This window comes from Trichechus manatus, unplaced genomic scaffold (genome assembly GCF_000243295.1).
Source record: "Trichechus manatus latirostris isolate Lorelei unplaced genomic scaffold, TriManLat1.0 scaffold00091, whole genome shotgun sequence".
NCBI lineage: Eukaryota > Metazoa > Chordata > Mammalia > Sirenia > Trichechidae > Trichechus > Trichechus manatus.
This window is the reverse complement of record NW_004444027.1, coordinates 9,325,423-9,352,439: the sequence shown is the minus strand read 5'-3', so window position 1 is coordinate 9,352,439 and position 27,017 is coordinate 9,325,423. Positions and strand designations below refer to the sequence as shown.

Here is a 27,017-nt window from a genome sequence, read left to right as displayed (position 1 = left end):
TATTTCTGAAAAGAATTAGCCTGTGAAAATCTTGTGAATAGCAGTGGAACACTGATACAGTGTTGGAAGATGAGCCCCTAAGGTTGGAAGGCACTCAAAAGACAACTGGGGAAGAGCTGCCGCCTCAAAGTAGAGTCGACCTTAATGATGGATGGAGTCAAGCTTTTGGGAACTTCATTTGCTAATGTGGCATGACTCAAAATGAGAAGACACAGCTGAAAAAATCTATTAATAATCAGAAGGTGAAATGTACAAAGTATGAATCTAGGAAAATTGGAAATCGTCAAAAATGAAACTGAATGCATAAACATCAATATCCTAGGGATTAGTGAGCTGAAATGGACTGGTATTGGCCATTTGAATCAATCATATGGTCTACAATGCTGGGAATGACAATTGGAAGAGGAATGGCGTTGCATTCATCGTCAAAAAGAACATTTCAAGATCTATCCTGAAGTACTATGCTGTCAGTGATGAGATAATATCCATATGCCTACAAGGAAGACCAGTTAATGTGACTATTATTCAAATTTACACACCAACCACTAAGGCCAAAGATGAAGAAATTGAAGATTTTTACCAGCTTCTGCAGTCTGAAATTGATGGAACATACAATCAGGATGCATTGATAATTACTGGTGATTGGAATGCAAAAGTTGGAAACATAAAAGGATTGGCAGTTGGAAAATATGGTCTGGGTGACAGAAATGATGTCAGAGATCACATGATAGAATTTTGCAAGACCAATGACTTCTTCATTGCAAATACCTTTTTTTGAACAACATAAACAGCAACTACACATGTGGACCTCACCAGGTGGAATATACAGGAATCAAATCAACTACATCTGTGGAAAGAGATGATGGAAAAGCTCAATATCATCAGTCAGAACAAGGCCGGGGCCGAGTGCGGATCAGACCATCAATCTCATATGCAATTTCAAGTTGCAACTGAAGAAAATTAGAACAAGTCCATGAGAACCAAAGCACGACATATATCCCCCCTGAATTTAGAGACCATCTCAAGAACAGATTTGACGCACTGACCACTAATGACTGAAGACCAGATGAGCTGTGGAATGACATCAAGGACATCATACATGAAGAAAGCAAGAGGTCATTAAAAAGACAGGAGAGAAAAAGACCTAAATGGATGTCAGAAGAGACTCTGAAACTTGCTCTTGAACGTCAAGTAGCTAAAGCAAAAGGAAGAAATGATGAAGTAAAAGAGCTGAACAGAAGATTTCAAAGCGTGGCTCGAAAGATAAAGTATTATAATGACATCTGCAAAGACCTGGAGATAGCAAATCAACAGGGAAGAACATGCTCGGCACTTCTCAAGCTGAAAAAACTGAAGAAAAAATTCAAGCCTTGAGTTGCAATATTGAAGGATTCTACAGGGAAAATATTAAACGATGTAGGAAGCATCAAAGGAAGATAGAAGGAATACACAGAGTCACTATACCAAAAAGAACTGGTCGATGTTCAACCATTTCAGGAGGTAGCATATGATCAGGAATCTATGGTACTGAAGGAAGAAGCCCAAGCTGCACTGAAGGCATTGGCAAAAAACAAGGCTCCAGGAATTAACAGAATACCAACTGAGATGTTTCAACAAACCGATGCAGCGCTGGAAATGATCTCTCATCTATGTAGAGAAATTTGGAAGACAGCTACCTGGTTAATGACTGGAAAAGATCCATATTTATGCCTATTCCAAAGAAAGGTGATCCAACTGGATGTGGCAATTACTGAACAATATCATTAATACCACACACAAGTAAAATTTTGCTGAAGATCATTCAAAAGTGGCTGCAGCATTGTATCAACAGGGAAGAACACACTTGGCATGTTCCATTTACCTTATGTTTTAGTCATCTAGTGCTGCTAAACAGAAATACCACAAGCGGACAGCTTCAACAAAGAGAAATTTATTCTCTCACAGTCTAGTAGTTAGAAGTCCAAATTCAGGGCATCAGCTCCAGGGGAAGTCTGTCATCTGCCTCTGTCAGCTCTGGAGGAAGGTCTTTGTCATCACTCTTCCCTTGTTCTGGGAGCATCTCAGCACAGGAACCTCAGGTTCAAAGGACACGCACTCTGCTCCTGCCACTGCTTTCTTGGTGGTATGAGGTCCCCATGTCTCTGTACTTGCTTCTCTCTTTTATATCTCAAAAGAGATTGGCTTAAGACACTATCTAATCTTGTATATTTCATCAATATAACTGCTGCTAATCCATTTTATTACATCATAGTGATAGGATTTATAACACATAGGGAAATGAATCATTCAATACTGGGAATCATGACCCAGCCAAGTTAACAGATATTTTTGGGGTACACAATTCAATCCATGACACCTGGTATGTATTTTTCCCATCTGTTGTGGTTTTGTAATGTGTCAAGTTGGACAAGCTGAGCTACATTTCCCAGAATTACCTTTCCTGTAGGCTTTCTTAGGATGGACCACAAGTGAGATTCTCTTGGGAGGGTGTAAGTAAGAAACAGCCGTCATTTGTAGCTCAGTTACATTGTTGCTCATCTGCTGGCTCACCTCTTGGTGAGATTCAGCAGCTGTGTCTGCAACTGCTGTATCTTTCCTTGGATCCTCCTTCAGCTTCTCCAATTCCTGGGCCAGGTGTGCGTGTGTGTTTACCTCCACAACAAAGGACCCCGTTCTGTAGAACACTCCTACCATTAAGGTCAATAGCAACAATAACTGACAAATTTTTGTCTCTTTGTGAGTTCCAGTTTGTCCTTGATCTTCCCAACTTTATCTTCCCTTTGCTACTGCCTGACCTGTGGACTGTAAGCTCCTAGTATCAAATGTGGAAACAGCCTTACAAAAACTGTGTAACTAGCTACCACAGTTGTGTAAGGTAAAATCCCTATAACAAACCCTGGTGTTCTCTCTCAGTCTGCTTCTTATTGAACCCTGACTAGTGCACCATCCCTTTATTTTTAACCTGAGTTACTTTTAGTTCTGTCTCTTGTATATAGCATATTGGGTTTTGCTTTACAAACCAAGTTGAAGATCTTTTCTTAAAATAGATGAATTAAGTCCATTCACATTTATTGATATGACTGATGTTTGGTTTCAACTGTCATTATTTTCTTATGTATAAAAAACCAAAATCCATTGCCGTCAAGTTGATTCTGACTTATAGCGACCCTATAGGACAGGGTAGCACTGCCCCACAGGATTTCCAAGGAGCAGCTAGTGGATTCGAACTGCTGACCTTTTGGTTAGCAGTCTAAACTCTTAACCACTGTGCCACAAGGGCTCCTTACTATGTATACAGTTATATTTATATGCTAAATATAAATTGTTATATATATGTCATATATACTTACTGTATTTATGTTGCCTGTTTTGCAGTTTTAAAAATTTCTTTGGGTGTAAGAGTTGCATTTTTTATAGATTTATCTTGGTAATATTGTTTATAATGCCCATAGACCCTTTCTTCCTTAAGCCTTCTACAATCTGATTTGTTAGGTTTAAATACCTTTGAATCCCACCTATTAGTTATATGGCAATCAATGCGCTTATTCTTTCTCCTTTTTCTCTTATTTTAAAAATTGCATTATTTCTAAATTGTCAAAATACATAGCATCTACCTACTATTCTTCGTCTCATGTCTCTATCTTTGGTTTAGTCTTCCATCTACGTTTAAAACACATTCAGGGCTAACCATCAGCCCTTTTGCTGAAATTTCTCCAGTCACCTCTTAATTAGATGAAACTAGTCCTTTCACAAATTCCTCAGGAACCACACTTGATCACAGGATTCCCTGAGTTGTTGCATGTTTAAAATCTTTTTCAATATCTTTGATTCTTAAGGTACAGGTTGGCTAAATATAAAATCCTTGGCTCATAATTTCTTTCCTTGTATTCCTTGAAAATGCTGTTCTATTGTCTTAATTTGTATGTTGTTGTTGAAAACTTTAATAGCAACCTGAATTTAAGTGACTTCATCTGTTTTGCCTAGAGGCCCTGGGGATTTTTTCCCTCTTCATCTTTAAAGTCTAATAGTTTTACTAGGATATGTCTTAGACTATAAAGTCTAATAGTTTTTCTAGGATTGACCAATCTGGGTCCAATTCCACTCACATCTTCTCTTACTTTTGGAAACTTTTCTTGGATTATAGGTTTAAATATTAGTTCTGTTCCATTATTTCATTTTTCTTCTTAAGGGACTCCAATTATTCATATGATGGCTCTTCTTTGTGTCCTCTGTATCACTTTCTCTCTGATCTTTTTTGCTCATTATTTTCAATCTCTTGGCTTTTCGATATATATATATAGAGAGAGATTTATATCAAGGAAATGGCTCATGCAGTTGAAGAAGCTGTAAAGTTCCAAGTCCGTGGGTCAAGCTGGAGGCTTCCGCTGACTCATGCAGCCACAGGTGCTGGCGAATCCAACATCAGCAGCTAAGACAGCAGGTAAGCTGCTAGCTGAAGTCCCAAGAACTGGAGGTCAGATAAACAGAAACCAGCTGCAGGATCCAGGGTGAGTGAAAGCCAGCAAGCCTTGCCAGAAAGCCCACCTATATCAGATGCAGATCACACCCCCAAGGGAACTCCCTTTCAACTGACTGGCTGCTCACAACAGATCTCATCATGGAGGTGATCACATCATATCAGATCTCATTATGGAGGTGATTACGTCATTAAAAAGCTGCCAAACTACATCATAACTGCCAAACCACGGAGGAGCATGACCCAGCCAAGTTGACACACAACCCTAACCATCACAGTGCCCTTTAATAAATTCCAGTTGGAACTATTCCCCTTTGGACATCTTGTAATTTAGTCTTTAATATGACTTTCTCTTTGTTCAGCAATTTCTTTCCTGAGTTCATTCAACTAATTTCCTACCTTCACCTTTTTTTTTAGGGGGTGGGGACATCTATTTCTGTTCTGAGTTTTGTAATTTATCATTTGAGGTGTTTTTTCATATCTGAAAGTTTTGTTTAAAAGTGTTCCTTTTGGAATGTATTAGTTTTCTTCTGCTTCATTTATTAGGTTGTAATTTTCATCAGCTGAAATATTTTGATTCTTTTACTTTTTTAGCTTTGTATGGATGCTGCTTGCTACCCATTATTTGCTTTTACGTTTTATTTTGAAATAACTTCAAACTTACAAAAAGGTTTTCAGTCTTTCCTTTTCTTCCATGAATTTAGTAGTTTTTAGATTATAGACATTATTTTGTAAAATGTGCCTCAATTTAAGTTTGTCTGATGCTCCCTCATAATTAGATTCGGTTTTTTGTTTGTTTTTGGTAAAAATCCTACAAAAGTTATGCTGTTTTCAGTGGATTAGATTAGAAGGCACATATTATGTCCCACTATTAGTGAGGTTAACTTCTGCTTGGGTAAGGTGATATTTATCAGATTCCTTCACTGTAAAGTTACTATTTTCCTGCTTGTAATTAATAAGTATTTTGTAGCAAGATACTATGTAAACATTCTGTTCTTCACAAACTTTTACCTGCTCAAGTTTTAGCACCCACTGATGATGATAAATCAATTATTATTGTGATGATTGTCAGTCATTTTCTAATTTCATCATTCTTTCTACAAAGAAAGAATGGCATTCTACTCTAAGAAAGAGCCTTCCCTTCTCTATCATTAATCTGTATCAACACATACTATTAGTGAGTGGGTAGTAACAGTACAGTAAATACTATTATTCTTAGGGAACACTTGTGAGGTACGTAGGGGAAAGGGTTATGATGTCTGCAGCTTACTCTCAAATGTTTCAGCACAATAATAATAGTAAAAACACATACCCACACAAAGAGTTAAAGTAAATGTGAAAAAATGTTAACAATCATTCAATCTAAATGAAGGGTATATGGGAAGTCAATGTACTGTTTTGCAACTTTCTGTTTGCAGATATGAATTTTTCAAAATATAAAGTAAAAAAAATATAGCAGTTGTAATTGAGATAGTCGACCCTTCACAAATTAAAAAAAAAATCCAGCCTACAAATTTACTTTATCAGCATTTGAATATATTCAAATTTTATTACCACTGTCTATAGAAATTTAACACTAGTATCTGTGCAACAGTCCTCTGAGGCAGAGGGAAAACACCATACACAAATATCACACACTAAGATAACAGTACCACATTCAACAAGACAGTTTCTTGATTCAGTAAAACCAAGCTTGACAAGCAGCAAACTCAAGGTGAATGATTCTAATTTTAGAACATAAGTGAACTTAACACTTAGTGAACATTCTAAATAATATTCAGACTTACAAAAGTTCAGAATTTTTCCCTAAGACAGGTATATACAGACAGGTTCACAATGTAGAAGCCTGTACATTAAGCACTCTTGAGGTCTTAGCAAAGCATACATTACAGACACATTTGTCATACAGTGCAATTTTGTATAATTTTGTATAGTGCACCTGAATCCAAGAGTCACATTCAAATATATCAAGAGAACAATCCAAATACCCGGCTATTGATGAAACACATTCTTCTTTTTTAACTAAGTTGCGCAAGTACATTTTTAGTGTAGATGGTAATAGATCTATAGGGATTCTAACCAATGGAATTCACAGAGTATTTGTGTAGAATAATCCACCTCTCCAAAGATAGGTGCATTTTAAAAGTGAAGCAAATGTCTTGCTCAGACAGACACAAGGCAGTGTTGCACAACTCAATTTTATTGCAAATGACAAATATAGTTAATCCTTAAAGACTTGCAGATAAGTGAACACAATGGCTGAGAAGCCAGTAAACTTTCATCAGGAGTTACTTTTCAGGACAATGTAGTGTCTACAATGAGTCCCATTATCGTCCACTAAATTAAGCACAAACTGTAATTCTGCAGTGCAGTTCAAAAGATAGGCCTTTAGGTTTCTGAAAAGGGAATTCAGATAACAAGTTCAAACTTTTAAAAATCTAGTCCTATAGTTTCAGAGGATCTTTTCCAGGCTATGGTTCAAAGGAAGAAGATGCTGTAGATACTGGATTATAAAGACTCAGTAAATGCAGAAGAAGTTTTATTAAAGAAAAATAAAAACTAGAAAACAGAAAATAGGCATTTCATATCATCTTAGAATAAATATCAATGGAGAAATTAGTCTTTTAATGTTTTTTGTTAAGACAATGAATTACATAAAAACACTATCTCATAATAAATAACTTAGGATACCAGCTCTGGAGGGAAAAAAAAAGATCTGACCCATATTAAAGAATAAGAAATAACTAGTCTATGTTGTCTTGAGGTATAGCATAAACCTGTATCAGATGTACTAATCACTTTATTCTCTGGTAAATTTAAAAGGTTCTACAGGAGGGGATCAACTATTCTAAATATTAACCATTTTTTGTCCAGGAAATACCTTTCTGATAAAGAATGCTCATTCATTAAATTTGGAAGACTCAGTGGGCAACCACCAAAATTCTGCCTCAGGTTAAGGTCTGATAACAAGCTAATCTGACGGCCTACTTAAGACTGACAATTAAAATATTTCCGAAACCAGATAATTACAATAGTTACGTATTTAAGCAGACTTTTAAAACGCAGCAAAATGTCCTTTCTATTTTATCACTTCAAGAGACTAAACTATTGGTCAAATATTTTCCATGATACTAATTTTTTTTAAATTTAACATAAACCAAACACACTGAGTGAATCAAACACTAAAATCCCACTGAATTTTATCCCTTAAAACGAAAAACAGTGAGATCCCACCTCTGTTAATCAGGCCTCAGAGATCAAACACAAGTTTTAAACTCCCCCACATGGGGTCTTAAATGAATGTCAATTGTCTTCCAAAATTTTCCAAAAATAATTTTAAAATCTAACAGACTGTTCAAACTTGCTATTAGATTGTACAATTTCTGCTTGTTTTCTTCCCATTTAGTAAAATGAAAATGACAAATTTTGACTATGCAAATAATTACTGAAAAGTTGTGCCACAAAAGAAGTTAAAATTTTTTTATACAATCAACCAACTACATTCTTCTGATTTGTAAAACTTATTTATTAATTAAAAAGGCAACCAAGGACTCAGAGTCAACAGAGGCTTCTTTCTCTTGGCAAAAAGGAAAAACATTTTTGTAAGATTTAGGACTTTGCGATATGAAAGGCAAGGAAGTAGAAAGGCAAAGGTAGAGGGAGGTACACAAGATTAGAACAGGAAGAACTTGGCCCTCAATTTAAATCTAAGGATCCTTGTGATCTTGATAGAAGATTGTAGCAATTCTTTACATTTTAAAAAATATTCTTTGTGGGGCCTACTTTTTGCATCCCATGTAAACCAGCCTTCAGTATCAAATGAATTCAGAAGATGCCTAACATGATGTCTAACATAAATGAACTTAATTATCTCACTTGATTATTACTGGTTCCTATGGGGCAATTTGCTTGCATACTATTATTGCCACCATTCTCTTTAGTAAAGTTCTTAAAGCCACATTTATCAAAAACAATTCTCCAAATTTACTGTTTAGCAAGTACCTTCTCATGAGTTTATCCATTTTATTTATTCTCGTGCAAGGGAGTGGTAACTTAATAGTATTACCAAAACCCTCTTCCAAATTATATTGATAGTGTACTTGTTTATGACAGAGTTCTCACATTTGTGAAAGCCCTAATATTTGCATTAAATGATCATTTTGAAAGTGCACTGATTGATACCAAAGTTGCTTTTACTACTTCTAAATAGTTCTGGGGTTTGGATATTCTCTAACTATAAATTAACACTAAAATGCAAACTTGTCAAAACAGCTTAAGAGATCTGTCTCTTAGAGAAAGAAAAAAGAAATTTAAATATGCTACTATCTTACTCTGGCTCTCACATAAAATGTCCATCAGAAATACAGGTATAAGCTGATGTTAAACAGTTTCTCCATGACCAAGTCTATCAGAAACTCCCTTCAAAGTTCCCAACTATGGGAGCCCTAGGGCCAATCAATCTAATCAGTGGGAGTCACTTCCAAAGAACCACTTAAAAATCTCTAGATGATTTTCCTTATGGGTCCATTAACTGAGAAGAAAAAAGCTTCTTCATATCTAGCTTTGAGACAAAATAGGAAAAGCAAAAAGGCCAACTGCATAAATAGATGCGACAAGCAATTCTGTGGGGCCACAAAGAAGCTAGAGTGTTTCCTCTTTTAAATAACATAGTTATTTCACCTAATACAGAAATCTCTATAGAAAGTTATATCATTGCTTATGCTCCTTGTGTTAGCTTTCTAATGAGGGCTTTATGATTCATAACTCAGGCAGGAAAATAAACTGAGAATAAAACTGAGCTTAGAGAAGAAAGCACACAAACTTACCAAAAGAGAATTTGACTATGGAATGTTACCTAGCTTTTTGCTGTAAGTCTGAGGAAGCAGAAAAGATGATGCTTGGGCAACTGAAGATGGAAAGTATTTGCCAGTTTCTAAGGCCATGGATTTTGCTAAAGGTTAGTTTTTAAAATTATATTTTTAGCTCAATATATAGCTTGAAAACAAGGTTCAGTTTTGGTGTTTTATACACTGAAACAGTTATATATAGATTATGTGGAAATGGTGTTAAAAATTAATCTTCAATTATCCTTTTAAAGGAAAAGTAGAATTGATAGTATTTGCTAAAATGAACAGTGTGATAAAACAGAAACCTACGTGGAAAATACTGAACCACAAACTTTTTGAGTTGCAGGCATAACAAACTAGTATAGCATAAATACAGCGTTTACTGTTTCTGTAATAATGAAACATTTCAAATCTGTTCTTGAAATTTAAAACACAGAGCTGCATCATATTCATAAACCTCCCCCTCCCCTTAAACTATATTTGTCTAATACATAATAGACAAATCAGTGGTGTCAAGATAAATTTGCAAAAGGCTTAAGCCAACATGGAATTTTTAACCTTAGTAAACTCTTAGCATAATTAAAAATAAACAAAACACAGTAACACACACAGAACTTCAGACAAGGACAGTGCATCTCTCATTTAAGAAAACCATATTTTGAAGCTGATTTTATAACAAACTAACATCTATTCTAAATGATGGCTTAATTTTACATGCAGCATTTAACACACATTTAATATATATGGTTAAAGACCTAAAAAGCCAACTCGATAGTAACAATACCATGTCAGTAACAAATTCCTACCTTAATTCCATATTGCACATACTTTTAGTGTCTACTGTTAAACTAAATTTAATTATTCTTAATGTAAATATCAGAGGACTATACCTGTTACCCCTACAAAAGTAATTTATCTAGAATAAGCATTTAGATTTTCCTTTCTTGACAAACTAGAATGAGAATCAATTCAGCTTCACTGGTCCAAAACTATTTTAAAGAGAATGGCTATCTCATGTGGCAAAGATAATATTGGAAATGGCATGTTAAACATGAAATTCCTTGGTTTATTAACTGTTTCAGTTTTGAAAAATATTTCTATACCCAGAGTGGTTAAAAGTCTAATCCTTTTTTTAAAATCAATAAATATTCCCTAAAAAGAGTAACCATATCCTTCACTGTTTTGGAGCACTGTTTGGAAAGTGTACGCAGAGATAAAAACTTATGAAATGGTGTATAACACAAATGTCATTAAATAAGTCACCTATTTCACATAAAATAAAATGACTAGCACCTCCTTCCTTCTCCCTAAGTGAAGAGGCCTAACAGGCCACATGAAACATGAGTAATTACAGTAAGTTTCATTAATATAATAAAGTATCAAGGAATCCATTACAGTAGAGGGTTCCCACATCTTAAGCCCTAAGTTCAAGGCTATTGTGTAAAAGTGAACTGAAGGGCAAAGGAGAGACAGGTGGAATACAGGTCCAGGAGGGCTCTCTGAAGAGTGTGTGTGTGTGTGTGGGGAGGATCTTCTAGGGGCTCTCCTGCATCCCATCCCCTGTTTCCAGTTCTGCCAACTGCCTCCTAAGGATATTTACTTTTGCTTGTAATTCCTTGTTATATTCAATGATGTTAACCATTTCTTCATAAGCTTCATCCAAATACTTGGAGGATCTGTTCCAGCGTAGGAAAATGCCTAATGAATCCGGGAAAGGGAAAGAGACAGGAGAAAGAGGTATACCATGGCTTAACATTATACTTGTGGATAATATCTAATTCCATGCATTATACATTATTTTTTACTTTTTTTTCTTACAACTCAGATATGTTTTACTATACTCTAAAATATACAGGAATCTTAATGTACTGAAAGAGTGCAATTAATACAGTATTCAAGAGACACTATGTCTGTGTACATGCTCGTTAATTCTTAAAAAAAAAAAAAACCTAAAAAATTACCAAATAGATTAAAATCCCGTTCTGTGTTCTTATACCTTATATTCAGAAGAAGCAGCTGATAATTTACATCAAACTTTCCAGTTTTACATTATAATTTTTTTTTTTTTTTTTTTAAGTTATAGAACTTTACCCAAACCTGTAAGAGAATGTGTGAAATTATCTTCACTGGAAAAGTCAATTACAGTAAAAGCAGAATCAAATAAATTGTTATTTATAATCCTAAACTTCAGCTTGCTTGCTTGTGTGCTCTCTCTGTCACTTGAGAAACAGTTTTTCAGTTCTGCAGGCAATTGATTCTTTCTCCAAATAATAATAATAATAATATCATTTGATTATGAACTAAACAGAGACATTTTCTCCTTTACCTAGACCTGTGTTAACTATATCATCCCCAAAATAATGGCTTCAAGTTATTTCAGTAAGGAGATACTCAAACTTACTATGCTGCAACATGTCAGTAGCTGGCAAGTTCACAAAGGGTTTATGATTCATTAAAACACGTCCTATAAACCAAACTGGCCCAGCCCTAATAAGTCCTTCTATATATACTGTAATGTTAGTCTTTACCAGAGGGTAAATAGAAACATAGCTTAATGATTGATTAATTGGCCTGTGTTGGTTTGTCTATTATATGAGAGTATTTTTGAAAACAGGGAGCCCTGGTGGCACAGTGCTTAAGTGCTCAGCTGCTAAATGAAAGGTCAGCACTAGAACCTACCAGCTGCTCCACGGGAGAAAGAAGTGGAATTCTGCTTCCATACAGATTTACAGCTTGGAAACCCTAATAGGGCAGTTCTATTCTGTCCTATAGGGTCGCTGTGAGTCCGAACTGACTTGATGGCAACGGACTTTGGTTTTTTTATTTTTAAAAACATATTCTTCAATACAGGAATTATTTAATATTAATGGTTAACCACGATGTAAATGTAAACAGCTGAGATGTTTTAAGGCCAAAGAGTACCCTCATTATGTAACACATATGTTGTTAGGTGCTGTTAAGTCAATTCTAATTCATAGTGGCCCCATGTGACTGAATAGAACTGCCCCATGGGGTTTTCTTGGCTGTAATCTGTACGGGAGCAGATAACTGGTCTTTCTTCCACAGAGACACTGGGTGGGTCTGAACTGCCAGCCTGCACAAGTACTTAACTGTTGCACCACCAGGGCATATATAATACACATATCAACCATAAAAAGATTTTACCTAATGTAGGATTTCTTCCTGCTATAAGTTAAAGAGGAACTAAACACAAAAACTGTTCTTAGTGGGGTGATCAGAATTCATTCATATAACAATAAAGATTTCATTCTATTACTTAATTCCTAAACTCTCAGTAAGGTTTGATTAAAGGTAGTTGAATTATCCTTTGGGCAGGCCCTCCAACTTTCAAATTTGGATTTCTCTCAAGTAGCTATGCACTCTCATTTCAGTTGTTAAATGTGGCAGTGGCTTTTAGGTAAATTGTCCCAGGAGTCTTAAATAAGAGCTGTAATCTCTCATTTAAGAGGTTATTTATCCTCCACTTGTGACTGTCTACAACAACTAAGAAAGTAAGCAAAGTTCTCAGCAGCCAAAATTACTTCACCAAATCAAAGCATGAAAGCTCACTGAGACTATCTAAGCCCATTTTCCCACAATCCTAACTAGGGAATACCTCAACAGATAAGATTAGAAGCATAAACTGAAGTAGAAGGAAGCATTTAAAGGTAGATATACCAAGACAAATGAGATGTGACAGATGCCATCCCAAGAAGACATAGAAACAGACTCAATTTCAAACAGGAAGCAAAGCAATCTGCCAACATAATGGGCAAATAAATCTCCATACACGAACAGCCCTTGAGAACACAGCGTATTAGAACACAGTATAAGTGACATTTATAATAATTCAGATAAATTTACCAAATATCTATCATTATTGTGTGTAGGACTTATGATCTTTAATACAAAGATGAATAAAAATGTACTTTCTACCTTCAAAATGATTAAAAAGAAACTGAACAGTATTTTATACCATGCTTTTATGCAAATAAAGCGCACCTTCTACCTCTGCCAACTATGCCCTCTTCCCTCAAGGTATTTTTGTAAGTGCACTATGCTAATTTTTTTTACAGCAACATGTAAACAATTACACACAGGTCTAAGGGAGAGGCCCACCTCCTCATCTTCGAATATAAAGAACAGCATATACCCACAGACAGTAAAGAGAACATTAATAAATAGTTTGAAAATGATGCAGTTTACCTTCCCATAGCTGAAGACTCTGTGGAGCAACTGAGGGCCAGATGACAAAATTGTTGGCTTCAAAAAGAGGATTAGTGAATTTACTCAGTTCACTGGGTTGATTGACCCAGGACCACAGAGACATCGTTTTCTGCTGCAACTTCAATTTACATCTGATCAAGAAAGAAAATTGTTATTAGAGCAGTTTATTTGTGTTACTGCTAAATGCTCGTCTTAATAGTGCAATTTCTTCTCTCTGTATGTTAGAAGGTAGATCACAAAATTTCTAGTTGAAGAACAAAGCGTTGTAAAGTAAAAATATTTGTCAGAAAATTCAATCAGCATTGTAACTCTGGACAACAACAAAGATTGTTTTACCGGCTTCCAAAGCTGGCAAGAAGGATAAAACCATAACCTGGCAATTTCAGGTTGGGTGTTAAACCTGAACTGAGAGAATGTTATTATACACGAAAGTCCTATAATGTATCTGAGATTTTATTTTAAAATAGCTAAAAAAAAAAAAAAACTTTCCAACTTTTTTTTGTTTCTAAGAGGCCTAGAATATAAAATCACAAAACTATACACATTATTTTAAAAATGAAGATTAAGTCAAATCTCAAAGTTAAAATTTTTTTATTTAAGGAAAAATAAATTACATGTACATGAAATGAAGACTGTCAAAGATTAAAAACAAATGCATAACTTGATTTAAGCACAGATTTAATCTACACTATACAGTAAACGGTGTCATAATAAGTCTGAAACTCTGTTATAATACTCGTTATCGTGGAATAAACTAGTAGCTAAAAAGTGAACTGACACATTTTAGGAAAAAAGTAATTTTAATAAGAACTGAAAGATAGTTGTGGTACCCTAAATTAGCCAAAAAAATAATACATTCAATTTTAATGAAGTTTTACTATAAAATTACTTTCTCTCTGAAATTACTTGATAACTTATAGGCTGCATGTAGGTTAATTATGAGCATTCTTTCCATGCCAGCAATAAAAATAATCCACATAATGACAGAATCTATGTAGTGCTGGAATTTAATTGATAGGATTTCCCATTTCCATTACTATGTTCCCAGGAACCAGGGATGGCAAGGGGAGGAAAGCATTGCACCCACTGCTCCCCCAGCGCTATGCCCCATAAGCCCATGGCTAGTCAGTCACTGAACTTTTTCTGGCTGAGCCTAGACACTGCTTCAGAATCCTTCCCAATCAGCACTACCAAGTGGGAATGAGCATGTGAAATAAAATCTATTTTTAATTCCTTTATTAAAAACTAGTTCTGAGGGACGTTCATAAGTGTCACACAAAAAAGAATTCCATAGTCAAATATACTTCTTTAAATGTTGAATTAAACACTCTATCAAAAGATGTCTTAACGCCTTTAATGATTTTATGTGCATTGTGACCGTCTAAGAGACACTATATTATGTTCCATTCCCCAAACTTCCTTGACTATGGAATTACCTCCCCCACACCCACTTCCTCCTGAGAGTACAGGTCCAGTGTTAAGCAGAACATGCTTTAGGAAACAGTGGAATAGGGTTACCTGTGCGATAATTATTTGGACATAGCCTTTGATCTCAAAAAAAAAAAAAAAGCAAGGTTTCTTAGATAGGTAAAACTGTTTAGTTCACAATTTAAAAAATATATCTGGCCATAGAATCCTTTTTTGGTGAAATATCTATTAATATCTCTTGGTATTAGTGGTATTAGTGTCCAAGAAAGGGAGTGCAAGTAAGTTTAATCTTACATGCTGACTCCCAGTTGGTAGAGGTTACCTGAGTGCTCGATTATCTTTTCTTTTCCTTGCATCAGATAATACAAACATAAAGTACTCACTTGCTGTCACGTTCAGTAGAATGAATGTGCTAGCCAAAGTACTTTTGTGCTCTGTGTCAAAATGTAATCAGTGGTCATTTTTGACTACTGTGGCCAGGCTGGTGATAGAAGATTTAAGGAGAAATAGATGATTAAACTAACATTTTTGAATGTCTATGAAGTAACAGGTAACATGCTAGTAATTTTCACACATTGTTTGATCCTCACTACATATTTGTGAGGGAGATATTAATTTTTGCATTTTCTATCAGCACACATAGCCTCAGAGAAGCTAAATCTCTGAAGTCACATGTCTAGTAAGTGGCATAGTGGAGATTCAAACTCAAATCTTCTCATTTCAAATCTTGAACTTTTTCCATTAAAGTACATTGGAGAGAATGTGAAAGGGAGTGATGACAGTGAAAAAGGAATGGACCTACAGTACATCAAAGCATAGTTAAAAGGTTACATTTAGCAGCAGGACTTCTGGAGTGGCAGAGTAAGGACCTCCATAAATTCGCTCTTCCAAAAAGCAACAAAAACCCTGGCAAAAATTGTCAAGATTAATTTTTTCAGAACTCTGGAAATTAACCCAAGGCTTGCAACAATCTGAGGAACATTCATTCATCAAAACAAACAAAACCTGCTAAACCTTGGTAACAACGGTAGGGTTTTCGCATTTTAACCTGGCCTATTTCTATCCTCCTTTCCCAGATTCACAGTATCTTTGAAAACCAGCAGCCTTCCAGCCACCAGAGAGGCAGAACAGGTCTGGAGTTACTCCAAAAGTACCATCTCCACAGCACTGTCACTAATTGATGTGTCTTGCAGTTCCCTGGCAAAGTCCCATTTGCAGAGACTCAGAGCTCTCTCCAAGTGAGAGAAATTGGTTAACATCATAGCTGCCTGAGGTTACCATATCAGATACAGCAAACAAGAACTTGGCCAAGAACATTAAAAAAAACAAACAAACATGGGGAACGAGATGTTCTTGGAGGCTTTGAACAGCTCTGACATAGTCCTAGGAATCTAGAAGAGTGTGCACATGTGCAGGGCTGTGCACATGCCTAGGGAAGACCTAAGAGGGCCCAATCTCTCACCTCTCGGCCCTGCACAGCAAGAAGTAAAGGCTAAAACAAAGTTGTAATCTATCTGAGTGTTGAAGGCATATTCCAACACACATACAGGCAAGGGTGGACAATTTATTGACTCAAGGCATTTAAGGAAATCTCTGACCAACCTTGGCAAACCACTAAACTAGCTAACTGAGCAGAGACTTCAGTGGCCACACACTACGGGGAACACAGGCTTTACACAATTAATGCAGGAAAATCACTAAATAAACAAATAGCAATAAAAAGAAACAAAACAAAAACACAGCAGCAACCGCAAACCCTTGGAGGGTGGGGGAAATCTAATTTCCAGAATTGCGACTACACGCACACACACACGCACACACAATCTAAAACATTAGTTTCCAAAAAAATTACAAGACACACAAACAGGGATTTAAGGCCCATACACAGAGGAAAAAGCAGTCAATAGAAACTGTCCCTGTTGTTGTTAGGTGCCGTAGAGTTGGTTCTGACTCATAGCGACCATACGTACAATAAATGAAACACTAACCAGTCCTGTGCCATCATCACAATTGTTGCTGTTTGAGACCACTGTTGCAGCCACTGTGTCAATCTATCTCATTGAGGGTCTTCCTCTTTTTCACTGAGCCTCTGCTTCACCAAGCATGATGTCCTTCTCCAGGGACTAGTCCCTCCTGATAACATGTCCAAAACCCTTGTTTCTAAGGAGAATTCTGGCTGTACTTCTTCCAAGACAGATTTGTTCTTCTGGCAATCTATGGTATATTCAATATTCTTCGCCAACACCACAATTCAAAGGCATCAATTCTTCGGTCTTCCTTATGCATTATCCAGCTTTCGCATGCATATGAGACAACTGAAAATACCATGGTTTGAGTCAGGTGTACCTTAGTCCTTGAAGTGACATTTCTGCTTTTTAACACTTTAAAGAGGTCTTTTGCAGCAGATCTGCTCAATGCAATATGTCGTTTGATTTCTTGACTGCTACTTCCATGGGTATTGATTGTGGATCCAAGTAAAATTAAATTCTTGACAACTTCAATATTTTCTCTGTTTATCATGATGTTGCTTATTGGTCCAGTTGTATGGATTTTTACTTTATGTTGAGGTGTAATCCATACTGAAGGCTGTAGTCTTTGATTTTCATCAGTAAGTACTTCAAGTCCTCTTTGCTTTCAACAAGCAAGGTTGTATCATCTGCATACTGCAGACTGTTAATGAGTCTTCCTCTAATCCTGATGCTGCATTCTCTTTCGTATAGAAACTGTTCCTGAGGGGGGCATATACTGGATTTACCAGACAAAGACTTAAAATCAACTATTATAAATACATTCAAAGAACTAAGGAAACCATGTCAGAAAAAGTAAAGCATCACAATGATGTCTTACCAAATAAACACTATCAATAAAGAGGTAGAAATGTTTTAAACAACAAAAAAAAGGAACAAAATAGAAATTCTGGATTGGAAAAGTATAGTAACTAAAATGAAAATCCACTTCAGGGGCTCAACAGCAGATTTGGACTGGCAGGAGAATCAATGAACTTGAAAGAGAATGCCAACTGATTTTACCCAATCTGAGGAACAGAAAGAAAAAAGAAAGAAGAAAACTCAAAGAGTCTCATAAACCTGTGAGCCACCATCAAATATAGCAACATATGCATAATGGGAGTTACAGAAGGAAAGGAGAGAGAGACAGAAAAAAATTTGAAGAAATAATGTCTGAAAACTTTCCGAATTTGATGAAAAACATTAACCTACATATCCAAGAAACTCAAAGAACGCCAAGTAGGATAAACTCAAAGAGATGCACACCTAAATATATCATAATCAAACTACTGAAAGGCAAGAAAAAGATCTTGAAAGCAGCAAGAGAAAAATGACTCATCACAGAAAAAGAATCTTTAATAAGAATAGTAGCTTATTCATCATCAGAAACCATGGAGGCCAGAAGGCAGCGGGATGACATATTCGAAGTGCTGAAAGAACTACTGTTGATCAAGAATTCTACATCCAGTAAAACTATTGAAAAATCAAAGAGAAATTAAGACATTCCCAGAGAAACAAAAACAGAGAATTTTTCACTAGCAGATTTGACCTACAAGAAATACTAAAGGGAGTCCAGTCCTTCAGGCTGAAATGAAAAAAATACTAAGTAGTAACTCAAAAGAGCACTAGTAAAAGAAAGTACATAGATAAATGTAAAGGACAATAAAAATAAATTGTAACTCTTTCTTCTCTTATCTCATTTAAAAGACAATTGTATAAAGCAACAATGAGAACACTACTGATTGGTTTATAATGTATAAAGATGTCATTTATATGGCATTAATAGCACAGAGTGGGGGAGGAGAGAATGGAGTTACCCTGAGGCAAAGTTTCTGTATACTATTGAATTTAAGTTAGTAGCAATCCAAACTAGATGCTATTGTAATAACCAAGGCAACCACTAAGAAAATAACTTAAAACAATATAGTAAAGGAAAAAACGGAATTAAAATGGTACACTAGAAAATATCTATTTAATACACTAATAGGCCATAAAGAAGGAAGACAGGGAACAAAAAAAGACATGACATATAGAAAACAGAAAAATGACAGATGTAAATCTTTATTAGTAATTATATTAAGTGCAAACAGATTAAATACACGAATCAAAAGAAACTGGCAGAATAGATTAAAAAAAAAAAGATACTTACCTTGAGTACAAGAGGTCTCTGCAAACGGAACAGTTGAAAATGGCAGTACGCAAAGGAATGCTGCTATCCTTTGTTAATTTTGCTAATAACTGTACACTGTTTCTAACAAAAGTGCTTCTCAAAATGTTGTCTCTTAAGTAGACTTTAAAATTTTGTGTTTCCATCCCAAAACCCTGAGGGACTGAGTTACTGGGGCTGAGGGCTGGGGATCATGGTCGCAGGGGTCATCTAGGTCAATTGTGATAACATAGCTCACAAAGAAAATGTTTTACATCCATCTTCGGTAAGTAGCATCTGGGGTCTTAAAAGCTTGCAAGTGGCCATCTAAGATACATCTACTGGTCCCATCCCGTCTGGAGCAAAGGAGAATGAAAAAAACCAAAGACACAAGGAAAATATTAGTCTAAAGGACTAAAAGACCACAAGCACCACAGCCTCCACCAGCCTGAAACCAGAACAAATAGACTGTGCGCAGCTACCACCGATAGCTTTGACAGGCATCACAACAGAGGATCCAGGACAGAGAGGGAGAAAAATGGACAAGATGGAAATGGGGAATCCAGGGTGAGAAAGGGAGACTGTTGACGTGTTGTGGGGATTGCAACCAATGTCACAAAATAATTTGTGTATAAACTGTTGAATGAGAAACTAACTTGCTCTGTAAACTTTCACCTAAAGCACAATAAATAATAATAAAAAAATTTTGTGTGTGTGTTTCTCACAAACACCATGCTGGTGAGAACTAGTAGCTTCTAAGAAACTTCACATACTCTTGAATAATCTAGAGATAGTGTTTCACCTTTTGTAACTTCCTTCAAACCCTATATTAGACTCTTTAACTTTGAGGTTGTATTTTATGATGTTGGATTACATAGTGAAAGTCATTAAGTCAGGGTCCTGCCTGTACTGACAGCCACTCTCATAAAATACTTTTGTACTATTTCTTACATTTTTTTCATGAATGAGTATAATCATTACTAGAAAACCAACTTAAAATGATACCAAAAATAAATTTCATTAATTGAAAAAAATGTGGTACAAGGTTCAAAGATTCATTTAAATCTAGACTATGAATAAACAGTCCAGGGGGAAACCATACCACCATACCACCCGAATGTTTTTACAAATGTTTAATTTTATAATGCCAATATAAGATGACATTTCAGCCTGAACATGCCTAAAAACAATACTGTTCCAACTCCATATTATTATTAAGGAACAAATTTAAGAGTAAAAACCCTTGAGAGTAAAGAATAAATAATATAAATTATAAATGCATTCATCAAATTACCCTTCTAGTCAAACTGATCCATACAAATAATGTGTGGTTTCAGTAGCTATAGCCAAAGCACAATGAGAAAACTATGATCACTGGGAATTTTCTATAGTACTCATATAGTTCCGTATTTTTTCCTACTTCTGAAAACAAAGCTCTAATGTAGAAAACTTTGGAATTCAGCTCTAAGTAAAAAATATGTACTGTTTTATCTGCTTGAATTTTAAACTGGCAAAGATGCAACAATTCCATTCATTTCATATGTGAAAAACTGTTTAGTGTTTAAATTTGCTATTAAATGATGCTAGCCATCAACCAACCACAAAGCAAATCCTGCCTCTCACTCAGAAGTCTGTTGAGCCTATAAAAATGAGGTTATCAGCTGCTGTTGTGAGTTGGTATAGAGTCAGCTCTAACTCACAGTGACCTTATGTATAACAACAAATTGTTGCCCAGTCTTGCACTACCTTCATGATCACTGGTATCTTTCAGTCCATTGTTTTGGCTGTTGTGTCAATCCATCTCATGAAGATTTCCCTCATTTTCGCTGACTCTCTAACTAACTTTATCAATCATGATGTCCTTTTCTAGTGATTTGTCCTTCCTAATGACATGTCCAAAGTAAGCAAGCTGAAGTCTCACCATCTTTGCTTCTAGGGAGCACTCTGGTTGTATTTCTTCTATGACTGATTTGTTCGTTCTTACGGCAGTCCATGGTATATTGAGTACTTTTTGCCAATAACACAGTTCATATGCATCAATTCTTCTGTCTTGCTTTTTCATTGTCCAGCATTTGCATGCATATGAGGCAAATGAAAAGACCATGGTTTGACTCAGGTGTACCTAAGTCACCAAAGTGACATCTTCATTTTTAAAACTTTAAAGAACTTTTGCAGCACATCTGCCCAATGCAATACGTCATTTAATTTTTTTGACTGCTGTTTCCATGTATGTTGACTGTTGATCCAACTAGAATGAAATCATTAACAAACTTCAGTTTCTTCTTCATTTATCATGATGTTGCTTATTGGCCAGTTGTGAGAATTTTCATTTTCTTCACGTTCGTATCGAAGGCTGTAGTCTTTGACCTTCATCAGTAAGTGCTTTAAATTGTCTTCATTTTTGGCAAGTAAGGTTGCGCCATCTGCATATCTCAGGCTCTTAATGAGTCTTCCTCCAATCCTGATGCCACGTTCTTCCCTCATAAACTGCAGCTTCTCGGATTATTTGTCTAGCATACAGATTTAATAAGTAAGGTGAAAGGATACAACCTTGCTGTACCTTCTCCAATTCAGAACCAGATTATCAGTTAAATACCTTTAAAGATCATTCTGATGTGAATCTTCTGAACAGACCTAAAAACTTGATGGAGTCTGGGTTGTGAAGTGAGATTTTTGCTCTGGATCTTAGGACAGTTTCTACGGTGTTAACAGAGAAAGCTCTAAAGTGGAAGTATGAAGATTTGTACTATAAGCCATACTTTTGGTAACCAACTGGCTGTGTATCCCTGGGTAGTCATTTAACTTCTCTGGATCTCACTTTCCTAATCTATAAAACTGGACTGGAAGGGAGAAGGGAGCTGGAGTTGGATTATACATTAAGGTTTCTTCCAGATATAAGATACTATGATCCAATATAAGGAAATTAACACTTAAAATGGCTGCCCAATTTACTCAAAGCTTTCTAATCATATATGGACTGATTTTAATCTAATAGAAGAAAGTCTACAATATGCTCCCACTTAGCATAATAGCAATATACTTTATGTAATTTAATTTACACTTAACTGTAACCTCTACCTTCTTATAAATAACATTAATGTAGAACCAGAGTAATGAAGAACCAAATCTTAGTCTCCTTTAGGAAGTGACCAAAACAACTAAAATGGAAATGTCCCCACACAGACTGTGTACCCACCTTTCACTTTCATTGTTTCCCAGAAATGTCCCAAACTGTGAGGCATAAACATGCTCAAAGAGCGTGATGAGAAAATGCTCATTAAATTCAAAAGAACAAGGGAACTGACGAAGGATCTGCCACACACAGTCCAAGAACAGAAGAAATACAGGCGACTCCCACTTCTGCTTACTGTTACAGTAGGCTGACTGTGCACAGCGCTGTTGGAATGGGTGACCAGCCTAAAAAAAAAGACAGAAATGTGACAATCATACCCTAGAAAAGTCCTACATTGAGATCACATTATAATATATTCTATTAACATTTTTCAGTTACATTCAATCTCTTATTAACAGGAGCATCATATAATTAGGGATTAGGGTAGCTGCTATTTAGATTAACAAGTTTTTGGTTTAAAATGAATTCAGCACCTAAGGAAGCAGACACAATTTCCAAATAATATGACTGTGTAGCTGAGATGTGATCATAACCAACTTGTTGCCATCGAGTTGATTCTCACTCATAGCGACCCCAGAGGACAGAACAGAACTGTCCCCATAGTGTTTCCAAGGAGTGGTCGATGGATTCAAACTACTGACCTGTTGGTTAGCAGCCATGTTCTTAACCACTGTGCCACCAGTGATTATAGGAACTGCAATTGTCCTTGGAATATCAAATGGAAGAACAAAGCACTTCAGTAATGACAAACTTATAAAATCTTTTCAGATCTATAAAATTTGGAACAAAGTTAAAAGAGCGTAAGCTCCTCAGGTATAAAACAAAGGCTAGCTATCACCTTATATGATATTACGTCTTTAATTACATAAAGAAAAAAATTTATTGTCATGAAGAAATCTAAATGAAAACTTTTTAGAGATAAAATGTGCTTAGTTTCCCTCGTCTCCCAAAAAGAACTGAAGAGTCTGCCATCTACTGACCAAAGCAAATGTAAGAAAAATCAGTCAGCTTTCTTGCACAGCAATTGAGTACTGACGTTACATAAATCACACCCTTATAGGTTTTTCACAGACCTGCTTTGTCTTTGGGTCTTCATACTACTTTGTCTGACACAGATAATCCTATGAAAAATTTCCAGTGGCTAATGGAATTTTCATACCCATTAAAATGGTAATACCTACATACACAAATTATATTCACTTGTTTACTGATTATGCATCATGAGGAATGCCGCTGAATAGATTCTCACCAAATAAAGAAACTATACGTAGGACAGTCTACCTTAAACAGAGATAAAGATCGGTTGTCAAGCAGGGTAGACATAAAACATGCTGTTGTTGGTTCCTGTTGAGCTGATTCCGATTCATGGCGACCCAACGTGTTACAGAGCAGAACTGCTCTGTGCGGTTTTATTGGCTGTATTTTTTTTTTTTAACAGCACAAATTAGTTTCTCGTTCAAAAATTTACATGAATTGTTTTGTGACATTTCTTGCAATCCCTACAATGTGTCAGTACTCTCTCCCTTTCCCTTTATACCCCAGATTTCCCATGTCCATTTGTCCAGTTTTCCCATCCCTTCATGCCTTCTTGTCTTTGCTTTTGGGCAGGTGTTGCCCATTTAGTCTCGTATACTTGATTGAACTAAGAAGCACATTCCTCACTCATGTTATTGTTTCTTTAAAAAGCCTGTTTAATCTTATGCCTGAAAGGTAGATTTCAGAAGCAGCTTCAGTTCTGAGTTAGCAGGGTGTCCAGAAGCCATAGTCTTGGAGGTTCCTCCAGTCTCTGTCAGACCAGTAAGTCTGATCTTTTTTTGTGAATTTGAATTTTGTTCTCCATTTTTGTCCCACTCCATCCGGGACCCTCTATTGTGATCCCTGTCAGAGCCATCAGTGGTGGTAGCCAGGCACCATCTAATTCTTCTGGGCTCAGGCTGGTGGAAGCTGTGGTTCATGTAGTCCATTAGTCCTTTGGACTAGTATTTTTGTGTCTTTTGTCTTCTTCATTCTCCTTTGCACCGGACGGGATAGGACCAACAGATGTATCTTAGATGGCTGCTCGTAAGCTTTTAAGATCCCACACGCTACTCACCGAAGTAGGGTGTAGAACATTTTCTTTATGAGCTATGTTATACCAATTGACGTAGATATCCCCCGAGGCCATGGTCCCCAGCCCGCAGCCCAAGTAACTCGGTCCCTCAAGGTGTTTGGATGTGTCTAGGAAGCTTCTATGCCTTTGCCTTGGTCAAGTTGTGCTGACTTCTCCTATATTGTGTGTTGTCTTTCCCTTCATCAAAGTTAACACTTGTCTACTATCTAATTAGTGATTTCCCCTCCCCACCCCTCTCTCATAACCATCAAAGAATGTTTTTTTCTGTGTGTAAACCTTTTTGAATTTTTATAACAGTCGTCTTATACAATCTTTGTCCTTTTGTGACTGACTTACTTCACTCATAATGCCCTCCAGATTCATCCACGTTGTTAGATGTTTCGAAGATTCATCCATTGTGTGTATGTACCATAACTTGTTTATCCATTCATCTGCTGATGGGCACTTAGGTTGTTTCCATCATTTTACTATTATGAATAATGTTGCAGTGAACATGGGTGTGCATATGTCTATTCGTGTGACGGCTCTTATTTCTCTAGGATAAATTCCTGAGTAGGACTGCTGGATCATATGGTATTTCTATTTCTAGCTTTTTAACAAAGTGCCATATTGTTTTCCATAGTGGTTGTATCATTTTACATTCCTACCAGCAGTGTATAATAGTTCCACCCTCCTTGTCTTGACTGTATTCTTAACAGAAGCAGACTGCCAGGCCCTTTCTTCAATGGTACCACTGGGGTAGGTTCGAACCACCAACCTTTAGGTTAGCAGTCAAGTAAAAACCATTTGCACCACCTAGGAATCTAACAATAGACATAGCAGCATTAACACATAATACATTTCAGTATCAACTATAAGGGGTAGAAATGATTCTTCTCCAGAGATACTTCTGCTTTAAAGCCTCTGTTTTCAGTCACAATTATCTACTAAGCTACATGGTGCATATACATTCAGAAGTTAATCTCTGACTTGGAGGATTTCATCCAGCATTATGTAGTCATAATGTAGTAGTCATCCAGCATTATATGCCAGCATTGTGTTGTATCCTAGGGATAAACAGATAAATAAGCCATGGTTCCCTGATCTCAAATAGTTCACTTTTCTAGATCTAGTTCAGGAAACAGGGCACACAGAAAATGAATCAATTTTCTCTGTGGAAGAGGTTAAAGTCTCAAAGACTTCATGAAAGCAGCAATATTTAACTGGATCTTAAAGGATGATGTGATGTTTAAGGTTGTGTGTAAACTTACCTGGGCCATGATTCTCAGTGGTTTGGTAGTCACGTAATGATGTAGTTTGGCAGTTACATAATGATGTAGTCATCCTCCATTTTGTGATCTGATGTGAGATCCGTTAAAAGGGGAATTTCCTTTGGGGTGTGGCCTGCATCCAATATATGTGAATGTTCTGACAAAGCTAACTCACTTGCTCTGGAACCCGCATTTGGCTTGTCATCATCTGACCTCTGGTTCTTGGGACTTGAGCCAGTGGCCTGCCATACTGCCTGCCGATCTTGGGTTCGTCAGCCCCTGCAGCTACGTGAATCAGGAGAAGCCTCCAACCTGACGCCTGACCCATGGACTTGGGACTTGCCAGCCTCTACAATCATGGGAGCAATTTCCTTGAGATAAATCTCTCTCTCTCTCTAATATATATATACATCTATATATATCTATATATCTGTATCCGTATCTATATCTGTATCTATATATATGTATTTATATACGCTTCACTGGTTTTGCTTCTTTAGAGAACCTAGCCTAAGACATTTGGTACTATGATTGGTTCTAGAGAAACAAAATCGTAAGGAAGAGTTTTCTAAATTGGTTCTCAAGTCTGACTAGTCTTCAAGTCACTGATGACTCTGACTCCAATAGTAAAGAGGGTGCTGTTAATTCATGGCATGAGGTGGCAGTGTTAACACACAAAATATCACCACCAATAGATCAAGTATTGGTGAGAAGCAAGGCTCTGAGTAATCGCATGTTTGATACTTTTCTACAGTTCTGTCAGAATGAGAAGTAAATGGAAGCTGTTTGGTTGGTCCTACTTTTGCTAGACAAAGTGGTAAAAGAAAGAGATAAGCTCAGGGCTTCAGAGTCACAGCTCAGGCACCACATAAAAGACTCCAAAGTAGCCATTTGTGCCCTGAAAGGCCTTATTTCTTATACTAACAGAGCTGATATTGCCAAAAACCAAACCCAGAGTATTATTATAAGACTGACTGAATCACAATGCCAACAGAACTCCTTGAATGGTGTAGGAAGTAAAAATGAGGGCACTGGTTGGTAAGAAATGGGATCCTGAAACTTGGGACAGGGACACATGGTGCCAGCAACAGAATGTTGATAGAAATAGGGACATTAAATGTGCTTCTGGTGAGGCTTGAAAAGAAAATGAACATGTGATTGGACAATGGAGGAACGGTGATGCTTTTTATGCAGTGGCAAAGAACTTGTCTGAATTATCTTCAACAGTCTGGTGGAAACAGGAGAGGACACAAATAACCCAAATAAGAAATGAAATGGGGGACATTACAACAGACCCAAATGAAATAAAAAGGATTACAACAGAATAGTATGAAAAACTATACTCCGACAAATTTGAAAACCTAGAGGAAATGGATAAATTTCTAGAAACACA

At 36.4% G+C, this 27,017-nt stretch overlaps 1 protein-coding gene across 3 annotated transcripts in view; it reads right to left on the bottom strand.

Annotated features, from left to right (window-relative positions):
* Window positions 1–27,017, bottom strand: part of MTMR9 (myotubularin related protein 9) — a 135,966-nt gene that overhangs the window by 52,381 nt on the left and 56,568 nt on the right. The window contains exons 8-10 of one of the 3 annotated variants that reach the window (XM_023736749.1): window positions 22,328–22,548; window positions 13,531–13,682; window positions 10,925–11,022 (exon numbers count right to left, since the gene is read on the bottom strand). In XM_023736749.1, the coding sequence (XP_023592517.1) occupies window positions 10,925–11,022; window positions 13,531–13,682; window positions 22,328–22,548 (471 nt within the window). Of the gene's footprint in view, window positions 1–4,680; window positions 11,023–13,530; window positions 13,683–22,327; window positions 22,549–27,017 lie in introns of those variants that run through there. The other 2 variants (XM_023736748.1, XM_004382203.3) reach the window with 2 other exon arrangements.